Source organism: Eumetopias jubatus, unplaced genomic scaffold (genome assembly GCF_037043125.1).
Source record: "Eumetopias jubatus isolate StellerSeaLion01/CBP00866 unplaced genomic scaffold, mEumJub1_p1.0 scaffold_10, whole genome shotgun sequence".
NCBI lineage: Eukaryota > Metazoa > Chordata > Mammalia > Carnivora > Otariidae > Eumetopias > Eumetopias jubatus.
The window spans coordinates 97,485,893-97,506,734 of NW_028274816.1; the positions used below are offsets into that span (position 1 = coordinate 97,485,893).

The following is a 20,842-nucleotide window of genomic DNA, read 5'->3' on the forward strand; positions in this document are numbered from 1 at the left end:
CCTGTAAATAATTTGCCATTAAGCCTTTATTGTACCGATTTATGCCTCCTGCAAACAAAACCAAGGCTAAATTGACAGTCTGTTCTATTGAGGTTGCACAAGTTCTAAAAAATCCCCAATTAAAAAGCAAAACAACTCTAACTTAGAGCGTAATAACCTACTGACTTTGAAAATGTTATTAAAGTCTAAAGAAAAACTCTGGTTTCTGGACCGAACTTCAGTTCCCATAGCAGTCATCATTCGGTTACATTTGGAAACATGCTTGTTCTAAAATAATCATTTTTGAGGCAATGACACTTACTCTTTTCACCCAAAGAAAACAGAAAGTACAACACAGGAAGAACTGGGCAGCCTTAGGTCAATTCATTTTGGAAAGTACATTTAATTCACTGTTGCACAACTCAAACAGAGGGGGTGGTTGGGAAGTCAGGAAGGCACTTAAGTCATTTCAACCAGGAATACTTAACAAAGCGAAGAATCTTGAAATCATGGATGGCCTAAGAATATCTGAGAGGTAAAGAACTGACTCCTTATGTGACAATTTGTCAGGAATGTTCAAAGCTTCCCGTTACTGTCCACCGATCCTGAGACTGAACATAAATTATCTCCAGATGAGCTGAGCATGAATAACCTTTTGGGGCTGTGCCAATGCCAAAATACTATTTAGACGTTCACCCTACATGAGGCCAGAACTGACTGCACTTTGTTATCTCGTGAACAGGTCCCCCCACATACAGACAAAGGCTTAGAAGCCTTGTTCCAGAAGCTCAGACAAGAGTCCTACCAGGTTTTTTTTTATCTTTTAAATATGTGTTCTTCCTCCTTTGATACAATTTCTTCATACAAACCATCTTATCTAAAGAAAATGTCCAACTACTACTCTAATGGACTCTTGTCTCAGTAGGCAAAAGGTATAGTTAGGTTTGAAACTTCTTGGATTCAACCCTCAACTGTACTACCATCCCCTTCAGTAAACAGTAATCCATGGATGAGACAAGGCTCAGTCATTTGCCCCATTCCTAATTCCAAAAGCTTATTCTCAATGTTAACCCACGGATACAGAATACATATTTCAGCTACTTCTTATAGATGCCTTTTCCTTATATGTGGATGCAAATGTGTGCAAAGTGAAATAAGAAATAATAAACTAAGTGGAGCTTGAGTGCTACATCAGGAGATGTAACTGCTAACAAATGTCAGGGAAGGGGCTCTGAGAGAGGATAAAATGAGGCTCTTTTGTTGAGAAAGGTGATGTGGAATGACATCTGCTCTTGCCAAAGCCAGGTCTCTCAGATCTCCCAACTAAAACAACAAACAGTAACATCTCACAGAATCTTGACTCCATGCTTGATGCCACAGGAAGTCCCAGCATCTTAGAATATCAACACCAAAAGAGACCTTCTAGAGTGACTGGTCCAGACCTATCATTTTCCAGACTAGAAAATTGGGCCCCAAGGAGAAGAAAGAGACTCGCCTTAATTAAGGTTAAAGATTCCTTAGCTGCAACACTGAGGCCAGGACTTAGATTTTCTGATCATCAGACCACTGTCTACAGGTCCTTCCCTTTTTCTTGATGGAATGGGGGTAAGGATGGTTGTTAATGTTAGACTAAGGTAAACACCAATGGAGCAAACAGCTATGGCTAGGAAAAAAGAACTGCCTGTATCCCACCTCCTCAGAAAAGGTCCAGCATGCCCATGGGTCCATCACCACAGGCTTCCAGGATGAGAGAGCCCTTACAGACCCAGCAACAGAGCAGCAACTTCCTATGAATGACACCAAGTGGGAGGGTCTATATCCAGTCCAAGTCTGTGTGGGTTTTTTTTTTTTTAACACTCTTCTTCCTCACCACCAAATAAAGTTACAAATATAATGCAAGTGTGGTTATATACATACTCCTTTAGATTAAGCAAGCCTCATCACGGTTTCAGGTGACCCAATGAGAAAAATAAAATAAAATTGCACTTCTGGCCTCTCGGATTAAAGACTGAGTTAAAATGAGGTTGCCCAGCCCACAGGAGAATAGGCCACACATGCTGATACAACTGACCCAGCATTCCAAATGTGGCACTTATGCCCAGCAGACTCGGAGAGGCATGAGAACGATTCCTTCACCCAAGGACAGCCAAGAGGTAGATAAATGAAATCAGCCGCATGGATGGATGGATGTAGCACACAGAAGCACCAGGTTGGGTGTGTGGAGGTGCCCTGGACCAGGGGCGGAGGGCCTGAAGGGTGGGGCCAGACCACTGGCTCTAATCACAGCACTCTCCCTGGGAGGAGAAGTGGTCATGAAAGAAATCCCCAGGATGGAGCAAATGTCTACAGCAGTGGGAGTGTGGAAGTAGAAGGTAGAGAAGCAATGCTGGTCTAAGGGTGACGCACTTCTTCTAAAGGAACTTCTAGGGTGGAGCTGCCGATGAGACAAATATGAAGGGTGATGATGAACTGGGAGACCGTGGCACATTCATCCAGGCCATGCATGACCCCTGAGTGGCCCTACCATCCTCACTCCCCCAGAACTGCTAGCAAGAACTCCCCTCATGAGAGAACCATACTGGATTGAGGTGATGGCAAAAGGCACAGGCAACTCTGAAAGTTCAGCTTGCCTCCAATTTCTCCTTCAGCCTGAGGGAAGGGAAAGGAGATAAAGGCCCAGATGACACAACAAGGCTTCCAAGCCCAGCAGTTGCTATCAGGGCTCCTGAGCATCAGGCCCAAGAACCATGAACTCAAAGTAGAGTCAAGGTCCCTTCCTCTGGAATGGGAAGCTCAGCCCTGCCCTCCTCTTCAGGAAGAAATGGCTGGAAAAAGAAAGCTGGCTTCTCACTGAGGTAATGTAGAACACCTGCTCAGCTGTGTCAGTCACCCTCAGGTTAAGCAGGAAGAATCCCTGAAGGAGGCATTCTGTGGACGGCTGAGGAGCTCCGCTTACCTGGGACATACCACAAGTTTTAAATTACACATTCCCCCACACGCAGCACACTCACACAGACACACGCACGGGAACCCACACTTCCACAGACTGATGTTCTTCCGAACCACCCCGCACCCAGCCCCCAATCCCGCCCCACAGATATCGTTCCCTGTAAACATGACAGCAGAGATGTCCACAATTCTGGGACAGCCTGATAGTGATCTGAGGATGACTCCTTGTCATTAAGTGCCCCGGTAGGTGATATTGGTGAAGGTGGATGTGGCCTCTTTGTACAGTGGGTTGTTGGCCTGTGGAGAGAACAGAGAAGCAGTGAATTCCTCACCTCTCCCTTACCCTCAAGGATTACATTTCGTCTGAAAAGTCTACCCAAGACACCCTTCTCTGGGATATACCATTGACGAACCACTTAATGCTCATTGTACCCCATATTCACCCTTAAGATGGGAATGGATAGGAAATAAGAGCAGAGAGAAGATGGAAAGCCATCCTACTGCTATTTCTAAGGGGCTGAATCCAGCCCATTATTTTTTGGGGGATCACCAAACATTTCAGGATCTCTTTTTGCCAGTATCGATTTCTTGCCTCTCTCCTGAACACTCTCTTTTGCCCTTCTCCCCATTTTTCCTTCCTTGTGACCATGCTGGGGGAAGTGGGCAGAGATGGGAAATGTAGCAGGTGGTAGCTGAAACCGAGAGGACAGCTTTTGCTCAAAATAATTTTAATTTGTTCTCATCTCATCCCTCCAAGCACTACCCACAAATTATCATGTTAGCAAGAAAAAATAAACCCTCACTGGGTTTCCCAAATTCTTTTCTTTTCCTTTTTTTTTTTTTTAAGATTCATTCACTTATTTGGAGGGGGCAGGGGTAGAGAGAGAGAGTCTCAAGCCTCCCCCTGGACATGCATGGAGTCAAATAGCCATTTGGAAGGTCCAGAAAAAAGTTAAAATGTGGAAGATGAACCAAAGAAGAACAGAGTAAAATTAAGTATACAGAAAGTTCTCAGTAGATGATTGTTTCATTTAATTCTATCAGGATAAACTGCAGGGAGGATATTTTTTTAAGATTTTATTTATTTATTCATTTGACAGAGAGAGAGAGAGTGAGCACAAGTGGAGGGAACAGCAGAGGGAGAGGGAGAAGCAGACTCCCTGCTGAGCAGGGAGCCCAACAAGGGGCTCGATCCCAGGACCCTGGGATAATAACCTGAGCTGAAGGCAGACGCCTAACTGACTGAGCCACCCAGGCACCCCAAGGATATTTTTTAAGAGGCTGGCCCAAAAAGTAATTCCTATCATAACTTAATTCCCTCCCATAATCGGGGTTAGCTGCTTAAGCTCGCTGTGATGTTTCCTTACCTATAAAATGGGAAAAATAATGCTGCCTCCTATCTAGGGCTGTTACAGGGATGGAAGAAGTTAATACCTAAAAATCATTTAGAACAGTTCCTAGTATATGGTGAATCCTCAGCAAAAGTTAGCTCTTTTTTTTTAATTTCCTGTTTGTGTTTAATGCTTTGGACTTCATCCGTATATAATGTATTATATGTTCTCAGTGTAGGATTCTCAAGTTTGTCCTATCTTCTTCAACTGGAGAAGTCTCTTTTTCATTGCATCAGTGTCCAGAGCAGAGCTGGGCCCTACCTGTGTTCAGTCAGTACTCACTGACATGACTCATCGTCACTATGTGGTAGAGAGAGAATCGGGTGGTTTCCAGGTATAATAAGGACAATGGGACCATCTCCTAATTTCCAGAACAGAGGCTAACTGGGAAATTATGGGCTAGCTGAACCTGGCCACCCTATGCATCTGCAGCTTCCACTTGAGGCTCTCAAACCAATGACTTGAGAAAATGCCCAGCCCAGCCTCTTACTGTGTCCCATTTTGCTCTGGCTCTCTCTTCCTCAAATTTAGCAAACTCCTTCCGGTCATGGATGGTGATGAGGAGCTTCCAGATGAGCAGAGTAGCAAGGCCGATGAGCAAAATGGCCCCCATCACTGAAAGCAGGACCACCAGGATGTCAGGACCCTTGGGACACTCTGTCAGGAGAGAGCACAGAGCAGAGAGGTTGTGAATGTAGCAGGAATCACTTAAACTGGCTAGGAATAGATCTTCTTGACCAAGAAAGAAATTACTAGAAAGTTCTCTAAAGGAAACAGGACTTAGGAAATACACCAACTAATTTTTTAAAGGAGGGGGTGCCGATCTTTAAGACAGCAGTAATCTGTCCTGAGTGGTTTAAGTCAGAGGTCATAAGCAGGTCACCCCTGGCAGAATTGAACCTATGTAAGTGTTCATTAAAAATCTGATTTTATGTTAACTACACTGGAGTTAAAATAAAAACTTAATAAAAAATTTTGATTTTGTTGGCAACATTGAATAATCAGGAGAGTCTCCCCCCTGAAATTTCAGATTCTTCTTTTTCTCTTTAGAAAAAAAAATCAAAAGGTCTGGAAACACTGAACCCACAGGGCAGCCCTGGTGAGATGGGAGGAGCAGCTGTCCCCATTAGATGGGACACATTTTCTAGTTTGCCAGAGTTCTCACCATCCTCTTTTCTCCACTAAACAGAGGCAACAGGTAACATCATTGAGGCCATGCTACCTTGAGCTCTGGAGTTAGCCTGCCTGGGTTCAAATCCTGGCTTACCACTTACTTTGCTATGGGACCTTCGATAAATTATTTCACTTTTGTGGGTGTCTGTTTCCTATTTCTCCATATATTTAAAGAACTCAGAAGACTGCCTGGCACAAACTTAGTGCTCAATAAATATCAGCTACTGTTCTTACTGGCTTTCCTGTTATATATGACTGTTTTCACTAAGTTATGTACCTAGCTCCTGTAGGCATTTGTTACCCTGATTTAGATATGTATATCCCTGAGGGCTGGAAACCTAATGACCTTGTTAGCACACTTAGAGACCAGGAGGTCTGCCAACCAAGAGAATATTTCAGGCTCCTTCCCAAAATATTTCGTCATCTAAAATCTCAACCCTATTGAGAGCTGACTTCCTGTTCAAACCCAGTCAACAACCAACACAGACAGAGGTGCGTCACCCTTCTGAGGGCCAAGCTGAGTGTGCTCCACAGATCTCTGCTTCCCATAAACCACAGGTGTCTGATGGGTGACCTCACTCCAGTGACTTCTCAGGTGTTATGTAATTAGGTGTTTGGATATATGAATATTGATGGGTCTGGAGAGGAGGTCACACCCACTTTCCACACTGTCTCCCACCTTCTTCTCTAAACATATACTCTGTGCTCACCACACATGACCCAAAAACAACCACCAACACAAACCCAAGCTGGCTTTTCCCCAAGCCACCAAATTATAACCTGTCTGTAATTAAAGAAGCATCTGCAGAGAGGCTCTGAGGTCCCAGTGTCTGAGTTCCCAGGAGTGAAGGGTCCCAGTTCTTCTGGGAAAAACAATTACAAAGCCTCTGGAAGATAGGGCTGACCCTCAAAGCTCAGAGTAAAATCTCTTCAATTCTGTATGCCAGTATGGACAGGACAGGTGGAATGTCAAGAGATCTTCAGGGAAAAGCATCTGTTAAGCATTTGTCCTTAAGGGGGTGGATGGCAGGCTTCCTGGAAGCAGAGGACAAGATCAGGTAGTCTCTAGAGAGCTCTCCTAGCCACAGTGATGAGGACCCGTGGTGGGGACCTGAAGTCAAGAAAGATTGGGTGGGGGCGCCTGGGTGGCTCAGTTGGTTAAGCGACTGCCTTCGGCTCAGGTCATGATCCTGGAGTCCCTGGATCAAGTCCCGCATCGGGCTCCCTGCTCAGCAGGGAGTCTGCTTCTCCCTCTGACCCTCCCCCCTCTCATGTGCTCTCTCTCTCTCTCTCTCTCAAATAAATAAATAAAATCTTTAAAAAAAAAAGATTGGGTGGGACTAGCAGATTATACAAAAGTATAGGAAGTCCAGTTAAATGTGAATTTCAGATAAACAATGAATAACTTTTTAGCCTAAGTATGTACTAAATATTGCATGGTATATACTGTATTTTCCAGGAAACCCTATGTGAGAGTGATGAGGACCCAGCTCAGGGGATCCCACTCTGTGCAGGCTGAACACCACCCAGCCAATGCCAAGCCCTTTGGTAGTGCTCTCTCTACTGCCCTGAAATGGTCCAGCCCTTCAGGGAGAGCATCTACAAGGGCATGAGATAGAGAAGAGAATGAGAATAATCCTCTATACTCCAGGACCTCAAGTGCTACATTCTGCTTGAAGCCAGAGCACCTGAAAATGGTTGGAGGTGGTGGGTGAGAGGAGAGGCAGAACTTGGAATTCCGGGGCAACAAGATATTAAATGTAGGTCTAGGATCCCATTTCCCAATGTAGAGGAAGGGGTCCACATCAGAAAAGTTACCCCCCCCAGGGTTATTTGTACCAGCTCAGGTTATCACCATCTTTATTCCCCACAACTCCAGGTAAGGAGATCCAGTCTAAGAACATCAAGCCAAAAGATTTTGGTAAGTGATATAGCAGAAGCATCAGTAAGGATTATTGCAGCAAAGACATAAAGTAATGTTAAACCCAAAAGCAAGAACATACCACCCTTCTGAAAGGAGAAAGGACAAAGGTACAGATATGGTGGGTGTAGAAAAATCCATGAAATGTGTTAACACAGGTAGATGGGAAAGTGTGGGGGGTCATGGCCAAATAATCCACATCTGCTCCTCCACAGATACATATCCAGACTCTTCCCTTTCCCCTTCCCATGTTGGCTTTCCCTTGAGTCAGTAAATAAAATGAAGGCCATACCCTTTCTTTACCACCCTTCTTCCTTCTAAAGGTGAGAGCCCTGCAAGTCTGGTGAACAATATCACAGATGGGGGCACCATGTTTCCTCTACCCATGGAGCCAACAACACCCTGGCTGACACAGGTGTAGCAGAGCTTCTTCCCCCTTTCGCCCCCTTCCTTCTCCAAGCAGCCCAAGTCCCCCTAGCAGGTACCGAGTGGTATACAAGCCTGCCTGTCTCCTAGGAATAATCAGTCCTATGAATTCACTCAAAAACCATTTATCAAGTGTCTTCTCTGTCAATGACTGAGCCAAGTATGGATATAATGATAGATAAGACAGTCCCTGTGTTCATGGAGCTTGTGATCTACTGAGGGGGATGGGTGATGAAAGAAGCAATTTAATGGTGTGATGAAGGCACTTCTAAGGGAAGCACAGCTGCTCGGAGCCCCCAACCGAATCAGCAGCATGGATGCCGGAGGATGTCTGAGAAGGCTCATTGAGGGAAGTGATGTGTCCAAAACAGAGGCACTCAAATACTGGGGTGTTTCACAATTGCCAGGAGCACTAATCAAGAACACAGAGGCTCATGGAAGTAGGACGGGGCTCAGGACTCTGGGTTCTTTTTAACAAGGGGGAACATACAAAAGTTTGAGACCCACTTTCCTAAAGCAGGGGCCAGCAAACTATGGTCTGGGAGCCAAATGTGGCTTGCCATCTGTTTTTGTAAATATGCTTAGGCTCGTGCATTAAATATATGCTGCTTTCCTGTTACAATGGCAGAGGAGTCATGGCAGAGACCACATGGCCCACAAAGCCTAAAATATTTAACATCTGGCCCTTTGCAGAAAGAGTTTGCTGGACCCTGGTCTGAAGAAAGATCTGAAGAAATTCCTACAGCTGTTAAGAATGTCAAGCAACTGGAGGGCGGAGCAAGATGGCAGAGGAGTAGGAGACCTGGATTTCGTCTGGTCTCAGGAATTCAGCTGAATAGGGATCAAACCATTCTGAACACCTACGAACTCAACAGGAGATCGAAGATAAGAATAGTAACAACACTCTGAACAGAAAAGCGACCACTTTCTGGAAGGTAGGACGTGCGGAGAAGTGAATCCGAGGCGATATTCGGGAGGATAGACGGCGGGGGAGGGGGCCTCCGTCGGCCGCTTCTGGCAAGTGCTAGAGCCGCGGAGGACAAAGTCAGAACTTTTAGAAGTCGGCTCCGCTGAGGGACGTCGCTCCAGCGGCTAAGCGGGGGTGGGAGGGGTACCCTCGCGGGACAGTGTGGTCTCAGGACCCTCGGGGTCACAGAAAGACCGGGGGTGCCTGAGTGCGGCAGAGCTCCCAGGTATCGGAGCGGGGAAGCTGGCTGCAGAGACGGAGCCGAGGCCGGGCTCTCAGCTCGGGGTTGCCATAAACCGTGATCCGCGGCCCAGTCGGGCCACTGCTCCTCCACCAGGGACCCAACAAGCGGCAGAGTCGGGGATACTCCCCTTCCTCCCCCGGGAGGAGCGGCGCGGGAGCGCACCGCAGGGATCTGCTGGGTTTGGAGACTCCACAAGGGGTCGGGTGCCAGAGATAGAAACGCTCGGTCACAGGCCGGGTGAGCACGGAGTGCGGCCGGAGACCAGGGAGATGGGAGTGACTGCTTTTCTCTGGGGGCGCACTGAGGAGTGGGGCCCCGAGTTCTCGGCTCCTCCAGGCGGAGATTGGGAGGCCACCATTGTCACCCTGGTCCTCCAAAGCTGTACCAAGAGCTTGCAGGGAACAAAAGCTCCTGAGAGCAAACCCGAGCAGCTTCCTTAGCCCGGACTCACAAGGGCGGGGCAATTCCGCCTCCGGCAAAGACATTTGGGAACCACGGCAACAGGCCCCCTCCCCCAGAAGATCAGCACGAACAGCCAGCAAGCAAAGACCAAGTTTACCGATCAAGGAGAATGACAGAACTCCAGCGCTAGGGGAATACTGCACATAGATTTCATGGCTTTTTTTTACCATAATTCATTAGTTTTTCAAAGTTAATTTTTTTAACTGTTTTTTTTTGAATTTTTCTTTTTCCCTTTTTCAAACAACATCTTATCAATCCCTTTTTTAAAAAAAATATTTTCTATTTTTCATTTTTAGAGTCATATTTTTATCCCTTCATAGTAGTTACCCTTATTTTTGGCAAATATATATAAGTTGTTCTCTCTTTAAAATTTTGAAATACAATTTCTTCTAACAGATCAAAATATACCCTAAATCACTAGTGTATGGCTTTGTTCTATTCTCCTGCCTGATCACATTCTCTCCCTTTTTTTTTCTTTTTAAATCTTCTTTCTTTTTAAAAACCTACTTCTTATCAATTCCTTTTATAAAATCTTTTATACTTTTCATCTTTACAGTCATCTGCCATCCCTTCATTGTATCAACCCTTATTTTGTACATATGTCTTTCTTCCTTTAAAATTTTAGCAGGCACTTTCTTCTAACAGACCAAAATATGCCTAAAACCTAGTGTGTGGTACTGATCTATGCACTAGCCTGATCATATTTGATCATATTCTGTTTTTTTTTTTGTTTTGTTCTGTTTTTGTTTGTTTTTATCTTTTTCTTTTTCTTTTTTTTTTTTTTTCTCTCTTCTTTCTTTCCCTTTCTTGTCCCCTGGTTTCAGGTCTTTTCTGATTTGTATAGAGTATATTTGCTGGAGACATTGTTAACCTGTTAGCATTCGGTTCTCTCATTGATCTGTTCTCCTCTGGACAAAATGACAAGACGAAAAAAATCACCTCAGCAAAAAGAACAAGAGATAGTACCGTCAGCCAGGGACCTACTCAATACAGACATTAGTACGATGTTGGACCTACCTAGAGTTCAGAATCATGACTTTAAAGATACTAGCTGGGCTTGAAAAAAGTGTAGAAGTAATTAGAGAAACCCTTTCTGGAAAAATAAAAGAACTAAAATCTAACCAAGTCGAAATCAAAAAGGCTATTAATGAGGTGCAATCAAAAATGGGGGCACTAACTGCTAGGATAAATGAGGTAGAAGAGAGAATCAGTGATATAGAAGACCAAATGATGGAAAATAAAGAGGCTGAGAAAAAGAGAGAGAAACAACTACAGGATCACGAGGGCAAAATTCAAGAGATAAGTGATACAATAAGATGAAACATTAGAATAATTGGGATCCCAGAAGAAGAAGAAAGAGAGAGAGGGGCAGAAGGCATATTGGAGCAAATTATAGCAGAGGACTTCCCTAATGTGGGGAAGGAAACAGGCATCAAAATCCAGGAGGCACAGAGAACCCCTCTCAAAATCAATAAAAATAAGAACACCCCGACATCTAATAGGACAACTTACGAGTCTCAGAGACAAAGAGAAAATCCTGAAAGCAGCTCGGGAGAAGAGATATGTAACCTACAATGGTAGAAACATTAGATTGGCAACAGACCTATCCACAGAGACCTGGCAGGCCAGAAAGGACTGGCATGATATCTTCAGAGCACTAAACGAGAAAAATATACAGCCAAGAATACTATATCCAGCTAGGCTATCACTGAAAATAGATGGAGAGATAAAAAGCTTCCAGGAGAAACAAAAACTAAAGAAATTTGCAAACACAAAACCAGCCCTACAAGAAATATTGAAAGAGGTCCTCTAAGCAAAAAGAGAGCCTAAAAGCAGCATAGATCAGAAAGGAACACAGACAATATACAGTAACAGTCACCTTACAGGCAATACAATGGCACTAAATTCATATCTTTCAATAGTTACCCTGAATGTAAATGGGCTAAATGCCCCAATTAAAAGACACAGGCTATCAGATTGGATTAAAACAAAAGACCCATCAATATGCTGTCTGCAAGAGACTCATTTAGACCCAAAGACATCCCCAGATTGAAAGTGAGGGGGTGGAAAACCATTTACCATTCTAATGGACACCAAAGGAAAGCTGGGGTGGCAATCCTTATATCAGACAAATTAGATTTTAAAACAAAGACTGTAATAAGAGATGAAGAAGGACACTATATCCTACTTAAGGGGTCGATCCAACAAGAAGATCTAACAATTGTAAATATCTATGCCCCTAACGTGGGAACAGCCAATTATATAAGGCAATTAATACCAAAAGCAAAGAAACACATTGACAACAATACAATAATAGTGGGGGACTTTAACATCCCCCTGACTGAAATGGACAGATCATCTAAGGAAAAGATCAACAAGGAAATAAAGACTTTAAATGACACACAGGACCAAATGGACTTTATAGACATATTCAGAACATTCCATCCCAAAGCAACAGAATACACATTCTTCTCTAGTGCCCATGGAACATTCTCCAGAATTGATCACATCCTAGGTCACAAATCAGGTCTCAACCGGTACCAAAAGATTGGGATCATTCCCTGCATATTTTCAGACCACAGTGCTTTGAAACTAGAACTCAATCACAAGAGGAACGTCGGAAAGAACTCAAATACATGGAGGCTAACGAGTATCCTACTAAAGAATGAATGGGTCAACCAGGAAATTAAAGAAGAATTAAAAAAATTCATGGAAACCAATGAAAATGAAAACACAACTGTTCAAAATCTTTGGGATACAGCAAAGGCAGTCCTGAGAGGAAAGTATATAGCAATACAAGCCTTTCTCAAGAAACAAAAAACATCTCAAATACACAACCTAACCCTACACCTAAAGGAGCTGGAGAAAGAACAGCAAATAAAGCCTAAACCCAGCAGGAGAAGAGAAATCATAAAGATCAGAGCAGAAATCAGTGAAATAGAAACCAAAAGAACAATAGAACAGATCAATGAAACTAGGAGCTGGTTCTTTGAAAGAATTAACAAGATTGATAAACCCCTGGCCAGACTGATCAAAAAGAAAAGAGAAATGATGCAAATCAACAAAATCATGATTGAAAGAGGAGAGATCACAACCAACACCAAAGAAATACAAACAATTATAAGAACATCTTATGAGCAACTCTATGCCAGCAAATTAGATAACCTGGAAGAAATGGGTGCATTCCTAGAGATGTATCAACTACCAAAATTGAACCAGGAAGAAATAGAAAACCTGAACAAACCTATAACCACCAAGGAAATTGAAGCAGTCATCAAAAATCTCCCAAGAAACAAAAGCCCAGGGCCAGATGGCTTCCCAGGGGAATTCTATCAGACATTTAAAGAAGAATTAATACCTATTCTCCTGAAACTGTTCCGAAAAATAGAAATGGAAGGAAAACTTCCAAACTCATTTTATGAGGCCAGCATTACCTTGATCCCAAAACCAGACAAAGACCCCATCAAAAAGGAGAATTACAGACCAATATCCTTGATGAACATGGATGCAAAAGTTCTCACCAAAATACTAGCCAATAGGATCCAACAGTACATTAAAAGGATTATTCACCATGACCAAGTGGGATTTATCCCTGGGCTGCAAGGCTGGTTCAACATCCGCAAATCAATCAACATGATACAATACATTAACAAAAGAAAGAACAAGAATCTTATGATCCTCTCAATAGATGCAGAAAAAGCATTTGACAAAGTACAGCACCCTTTCTTGATCAAAACTCTTTAGAGTAGAGGGATAGAGGGTACATACCTCAATATCATAAAAGCCATCTATGAAAAACCCACAGCAAATATCATTCTCAATGGGGAAAAGCTGAGAGCTTTTCCCCTAAGGTCAGGAACGCGGCAGGGATGTCCACTCTCACCACTGCTATTCAACATAGTATTTGAAGTCCTAGCCACAGCAATCAGACAACAAAAAGAAATCAAAGGCATCCAAATTGGCAAAGAGGAAGTCAAACTCTCACTCTTTGCAGATGATATGATACTGTATTGGAAAACCCAAAAGACTCCACCCCAAAACTGCTAGAACTTATACAGGAATTCAGTCAAGTAGCAGGATATAAAATCAATGCACAGAAATCAGTGGCATTCCTATACACCAACAACAAGACAGAAGAGAGACAAATCAAGGAGTCGGTCCCATTTACAATTGCACCCAAAACCATAAGATACCTAGGAACAAATTTAACCAAAGAGGCAAAGGATCTGTACTCAGAAACTATAAAATACTCATGAAAGAAATTGAAGAAGACACAGAGAAATGGAAAAACGTTCCATGCTCATAGATTGGAAGAACAAACATTGTGAAGATGTCAGTGCTACCTAGAGCAATCTACACATTCAGTGCAATCCCCATCAAAATACCATCCACCTTTTTCAAAGAAATGGAACAAATAATCCTAAAATTTGTATGGAACCAGAAGAGACCCCGAATAGCCAGAGGAATATTGAAAAAGAAAAGCAAAGCTGGCGGCATCACAATTCCGAACTTCCAGCTCTATTACAAAGCTGTCATCATCAAGACAGTATGGTACTGGCACAAAAACAGACACATAGATCAATGGAACAAAATCGAGAGCCCAGAAATGGACCCTCAACTCTATGGTCAACTCATCTTTGACAAAGCAGGAAAGAATGTCCAATGGAAAAAAGACAGTCTCTTCAACAAATGGTGTTGGGAAAATTGGACAGCCACATGCAGAAGAATGAAACTGGACCATTTCCTTACACCACACACAAAAATAGACTCCAAATGGTTGAAAGACCTAAATGTGAGACAGGAGTCCATCAAAATCCTAAAGGAGAACACAGGCAGCAACCTCTTCGACCTCAGCCAAAGCAACTTCTTCCTAGAAACATCGCCAAAGGCAACGGAAGCCAGGGCAAAAATGAACTATTGGGATTTCATCAAGATAAAAAGCTTTTGCACAGCAAAAGAAACAGTCCACAAAACCAAAAGACAACCGACAGAATGGGAGAAAATATTTGCAAATGACATATCAGATAAAGGGCTAGTATCCAAAATCTATAAAGAACTTATCAAACTCAATACCCAAAGAACAAATAATCCACTCAAGAAATGGGCAGACGACATGAACAGACATTTTTCCAAAGAAGACATCCAAATGGCCAACAGACCCATGAAAAACTGCTCAACATCGCTCGGCATCAGGGAAATCCAAATCAAAACCTCAATGAGATACCACCTCACACCCGTCCGAATGGCTAAAATTAACAAGTCAGGAAACGACAGATGTTGGCGGGGATGTGGAGCAAGGGGAACCCTCCTACACTGTTGGTGGGAATGCAAGCTGGTGCAACCACTCCAGAAAACAGTATGGAGGTTCCTCAAACAGTTGAAAATAGAGCTACCCTACAACCCAGCAATTGCACTACTGAGTATTTACCCCAAAGATACAAATGTAGGGATCCAAAGGGGTACGTGCACCCCAATGTTTATAGCAGCAATGTCCACAATAGCCAAAATTGTGGAAAGAGCCAAGATGTCCATCGACAGATGAATGGATAAAGAAGATGTGGTATATATACACAATAGTATATTATGCAGCCATCAAAAGGAATGAGATCTTGCCATTTGGAACGACGTGGATGGAACTGGAGGTTGTTATGCTGAGTGAAATAAGTCAATCAGAGAAAGACATGTATCATATGACCTCACTGATATGAGGAATTCTTAATCTCAGGAAACAAACTGAGTGTTGCTGGAGTGGTGGGGGGTGGGAGGGATTGGGTGGCTGGGTGATAGACATTGGGGAGGGTATGTGCTATGGGGAGCACTGTGAATAGTACAGGACTGATGAATCACAGATCTGTACTTCTGAAACAAATAATGCAACATATGTTAAGAAAAAAAAAGAAGAAGATAGCAGGAGGGGAAGAATGAAGGAGAGTAAGTCGGAGGGGGAGACGAACCATTAGAGACGATGGACTCTGAAAAACAAACTGAGGGTTCTAGAGGGGAGGGGGGTGGGGATGGGTTAGCCTGGTGATGGGTATTAAAGAGGGCACATTCTGCGTGGAGCACTGGGTGTTATGCACAAACAATGACTCATGGAACACTACATCAAAAACTAATGATGTAATGTATGGTGATTAACATAACAATAAAAAATTATTAAAAAAACTAATGATGTATTGTATGGTGACTAACATAACATAATAAAATTAAAAAAAAAAAGAATGTCAAGCTACCAACTGACTTAGTCTCTGCGTTCAGACATTGTTCCTTCACTCCCAAAAGTTCCTGTCTAACCCTTGCCATAACATAGCCGTTGTCCCTCAGCAGTGTCATTATTGATTTACATGCCCCTCTCCCCCGGCCTGTGAGTGCCACATCTGCTTTATCTATTGTGATACTTCCAGCACCTAGTCCACTGCCTGATATATAATAAGTATTCGAAAATATTTTTCTAATGATTCACAGCTTAGTCTGTTGTTTAAGAGAAAGGAAGGAGACAGAGGAAGTAAGGGGAACCAAGCAAATCTACTGTGGTTAGATGGTGACAAGACTGCAGTTGGTCTGTGTGTATGATAGATGGGCTCCTCCTGCTTCCAGAGGGTCTTGACAGCAAGCACTCGCTTTTCAGTGTTCAGGGCACCTTGGGTGGGTGCCTCAAACCTGGCACCGTGTCTCATGGTCAACCTGGTAAGGTCAACACCTCAAAGCATCAGGCCTTCCTCTGAAGCAGCAAGCAGTTTTCTCTTGGCAACCACCTAACTTTTAGTAGAGCAGATGTTGAACAGTCCTAGACTTTAAATTCCTTACTTCTTAACATTGTCACCTCAAAAAATGCCATGATATATTTTGTCCCTTCATGGGATCCATATCTACCTTCTTTTTTTTTTTAAGGTTTTATTTATTTATTTTAGAGAGAGAGAGAGCATGAGTGGATGGAGGGGCAGAGGGAGAGGGAGAGAGAGAATCTTTTTTTTTAAATTTTTTATTGTTATGTTAATCACCATACATTACATCATTTGTTTTTGATGTAGTGTTCCATGATTCATTGTTTGTGCATAAAACCCATTGCTCCACGCAGAATGTGCCCTCTTTAATACCCATCACCAGGCTAACCCATCCCCCCACCCTCCTCCCCTCTAGAACCCTCAGTTTGTTTTTCAGAGTCCATCATCTCTCATGGTTCATCAGGGAAAGAGAGAATCTTAAACAGACTCCACGCTGAGTGCAGAGCTCAATGTGGGCTCAATCGCATGACCCTGAAATCATGACCTGAGCTACAATCAAGTCCGCCATTTAACCAACTGAGCTACCCAGGTACCCCTCTACCTTTTTCCTTTCCTTACCCACCTTCTTATTTTTCTATCTCCTCAATTAGCAAAGTCACTTTCTCACTAATATATGTATTTAAATATCACCCATACCCCAATGACAGGCCCTAACTTATCACTTGTAAGGTCAGTCTTAAACTGGCTGTTCTGTATAAGAGGAGCGATGGATGGAAATTACTGCCTAACATGGCCCTTAGGGTTCACTCACCTGGCTCTTCTACCACATAGAGAATGGACTTTCCACTCGAGTCTTCATAGTACTGGAATCTGACGACACAGTCATCCTCATTCTTGTATGTACAATTCACTGCATCCTTCCCAGTATCCTCTGAGGAAGGGAAAAAGATGGAAGAATGAAAAGCGAGTCAATTCCTGGACTATGGGGCCATCTCCAAGCCCCAGTTATGAGACTTCTGAGAAAGTATGCAACAGGAAACCCTATGCCTGACGTTAGGCAAGATGTCTAGATTTGAGATGGCCTGGCAATTACCTCTAGATGACCCTCTAGATGTATTTTGTCCCTCACAGGCCCTTTTTGGTTATTATTCCTTCCCCTGGAAGGGACATGACATAACACATTCCACGGTCTGATTCAAAGCCTGGCCCTCCCACCTGCCAGCTGTGTAATACTAGGGAAGTTACTTGATCTCATCAGCTCTCTCTTTCTTCATCTATAAAAGGAAAATGATACCCCACCTCACAAGGTTGGTAAAGAACTAAATGGCATAAAGTAAACAGTACCTAATACACAGTGGGTGTTCCCTTCCCTCTCTTTCCCTTCTCTGCTTACCCAATAATTCTTAATAATTCATTGACTCAGTCCCTATATTTCTTCAATTTCTGCTTCTGATCCAGTGCTCCTCTCAAGCCATCCCTTCTTCTCAGACTCCCATCACGTTTTGTAGGCTTCATCCCTTCTGATTCTGAAACCTCTTATTCTGACAGGGAAACGATAGATACCCCTCCATTAGCTGCACTATATCCTCCAGTGATGAAGCTGGATGGGTAAAACTGACACATGATGAGATTAAGCAAATGTCCCAAGGTTGCACCATAGGTGCATGATGGAGCAGGACTAGAAGTTGAGTCTCAGAGCACATCCTACAGACTTGAACTCAACAGGCCTTTAGAAAACCAGTGATATAAGAGTACAATGGAAAGGGTAGGATTTCCGGATTTAGTTCTAAGCTTAACTTGTTCGAGTAGATTATGTAACTTGCCTGAAATTCCATATCCTCATTTGTAAAATGAAGATAACAGTACTACAGTTCTACTTTACTAGGTTGTTGAGAAAAGGATAAGATGGTGGGTATGAAAGGGCACTTTTATAACTTTTATAAGTTATACAATTCCATACAAACAAGCATTCATTTTTATGATTATCATGGCATGGGGGGAGGAGGTACGAGAAATACTTATCAGGAAACCTGTGATATCCATCTGGTCTAGGTAATAAAAACATCTCACATTTCTCTCAGCAGTCTCTCCCCCCTGAGCTAATCATAGCATACACCCAGTCTCTTCCAGAGGAAAAGCTGTGTCTTCAAACTCAATCCCCAAATCACTATCCTCACTCCCAGCCCCACCTCTAATATTAGCCAAAGGGCCCAGAGATCTGACCCTTTCTGTAAAACCCCCTGACAGAAGTTGACTGTGTCTTCCTGTGGCTCTCACTAAAAAACATGTTTCCTGCCTTCATGGGAGATGGCTATCTCAGGAAAGATTACCATCTCCCTGCTACCAGCCAATGCCTAGCTGACCCAGATAATCATATCAGATATGCTGACAGCAGCAAAGATTATCTCCTTCTAAGTCAAGGTAAAGTACAAACCAGAATAACTGCAAGCAAGAGTTTTGCTCCCCACTGTATTTTTATCTGTCTTATTCCAGGAAGGGCTCCATCATGAGTTTAGCTACAAATCCATAAAGGTAAAGGTTTCCCTCCAAACCAGCAAAGCAGTATGCCTGGGCACTGTTTAACACTCTTTGTTAAATAAACTCAGTAAATGCTTACTAGCTTCCTAAAATGATGCCTGTCACTCTGTGCCTCAGTTTCTTCATCTGTAAAATGGGATGCATTGTCTTCTTTTCCTTGAGTAGGTAAAGTTAGGGTCTGAAATCAGGCATACTTTAAAAGTTACTTGTAGGATCTTGCTGAGTCTGTGGGTGCTGGGAAGCAGAATGGTGAACCAATTAGTAGAGGTGCAGGAGGACTCAGGGAAGCCAGCTTTTATGGAGTGCCTAGCATGCATCAGGTCCGCACAACATGCCTTTGAGGTAGAAATTATTTTTCCATGTTACTGATGAGAGTTGGACAGGTTCTGGGGTTAACTGCACAATTTTAGAAGCTGTGTGTGTGTGTGTGTGTGTGTGTGTGTGTGTGTGTGCAACTCTGAGATACACTGAACTTACTAAGTTCCTTCACAGACTCAATTTCATCACGACAGTAACGGTTGCAGGTATTGTCCTCATGGAGGGCTCCTCGGTCAAATTTCTTACACTCCACACACTCCCTAAAAGAGAGAGGACACAGAGATTAAGACGAGGGAAGAACAAACTTACAAGGTTTCAGTCCGGCTCAGACCTCCATTCACCAGAAAGCTGCTCCACCTCAGAAAACAAACACCTGTACCACAATCCCGGGGGCCCAGAGGGTCAAGTCTGTGAGTTCAGGGTGGGAGGCCTGGCAGGCAGAGGGCCCCAGCACCCACATTAAACTTCTTCATGGCCCATCCGAGAGTATGACAGGAAGTGAAGCCTATGCCAGATTGGGGAGCCTTAAAGGCAGAACCGGTCATGTAATCTGGGAGCCCAGTGCAAAGGCAAATGTCAGGTCCCCTGTTTTAAAATGACTAAGAATTACAAGACAGGGCCAGCAGAGCTGTAAACCAAGTGTGGGGCCCTTCTAAGCACGGGGCACTGTACGGATGCACAGGTTGTGCACCCAAGAGTCCAGCCCTGCTTAAAGTGGGAAGAGAAATGGCAGGAGCATCCCCTGACCCCCAGATGAGTGAAGTACATACTTGTGACCTTCTCCCGTCTCACAGTGTCCTTCATAACTGCAGCCCCACATCTCCCACAGAATCAGAACATCAGCACAGGAACATTCCCCTGGAAGCTCCCTGGTTTAGCCTTCCTCCCAACTCAGGGATTCAGGATGCCAGCCCAGGAGAGCAGGTTTCTCCACCTGGAGTCCCCAGGGTACTACTTTGGCCCCTGCCTGGTTGGCTCTCCCTCCAACATTTCCCCAACTTTTCAGTGGAAAGAGGAAAGCCAGCCTCTTAGCCACAGGGGACTCCTCTACCTAAAGCTTTGGTGAGTAAGAGACAGACCCTGGAGGAGTGGGAGGGGGGTGGATACCAGCCTGGGAGACCCTCCCCCTCCTGCCAGCACCCTGCTCTCTCCAACTCACTTCTCAGCCCACTCACTTCTTAAAGGTGCAGGCATCGGGGCAGGTGGGGCACTTCTCGCAGGTGTCCCCGTAGGAGCCGGGCTGGATGCACACGCAGCTGCCGCACTCACACTTGCCGCGGCCGCTGCACAGCAACCCATTGCTGGACATGCAGGTGTCCGTGCGCGTGGTGCAGTTGCAGTAGTAGCCCGTCCAGTCCGAGTCACACAGGCAGTCCCCACAGCTGCACTGGCCATGGCCTGGAAGCACACAGCCCAAGGGGGCGGCAGCAGGTGAGGGTCCCCACCTCCCCCCGCCCTCCTCCTGCCGCCCCTCGTCAGCACCGCACTGAACGGTTCACCGCCTTTTATGCTTTCTCTCCATCCTCCCCGGGCCAAATCCACTGCCTGTCCTGTGTTCTCCTAGCGTTTACATGGACATTTTAACCCTTACGATCAGCCCATTTGCTTGCCTATCTATTTCTCCTTCTAGACTGTGAGCTCCACGATGGGAGAAGACATATCAGTTTGTCCACCAGGAGTGATTAGCATAACATCTGAAACACAGGAGGCAGGCAATTAATGTTTTGCTTATTGATTCATTTACTCAAC

General features: G+C 44.1%; 1 protein-coding gene across 2 annotated transcripts in view; it reads right to left on the reverse strand.

Annotated features, from left to right (window-relative positions):
* Positions 1–362: 362 nt before the first annotated feature.
* Positions 363–20,842, reverse strand: part of ITGB3 (integrin subunit beta 3) — a 59,326-nt gene continuing 38,846 nt past the window's right edge. For both annotated transcript variants that reach the window (XM_028087491.2, XM_088028212.1), the window contains exons 11-15: positions 20,269–20,491; positions 19,253–19,353; positions 17,049–17,168; positions 4,810–4,976; positions 363–3,225 (exon numbers count right to left, since the gene is read on the reverse strand). In XM_028087491.2, coding sequence (XP_027943292.1) covers positions 3,160–3,225; positions 4,810–4,976; positions 17,049–17,168; positions 19,253–19,353; positions 20,269–20,491 — 677 coding nt within the window. In that variant the 3' untranslated portion in view covers positions 363–3,159. The remainder of the gene's footprint in view (positions 3,226–4,809; positions 4,977–17,048; positions 17,169–19,252; positions 19,354–20,268; positions 20,492–20,842) is intronic.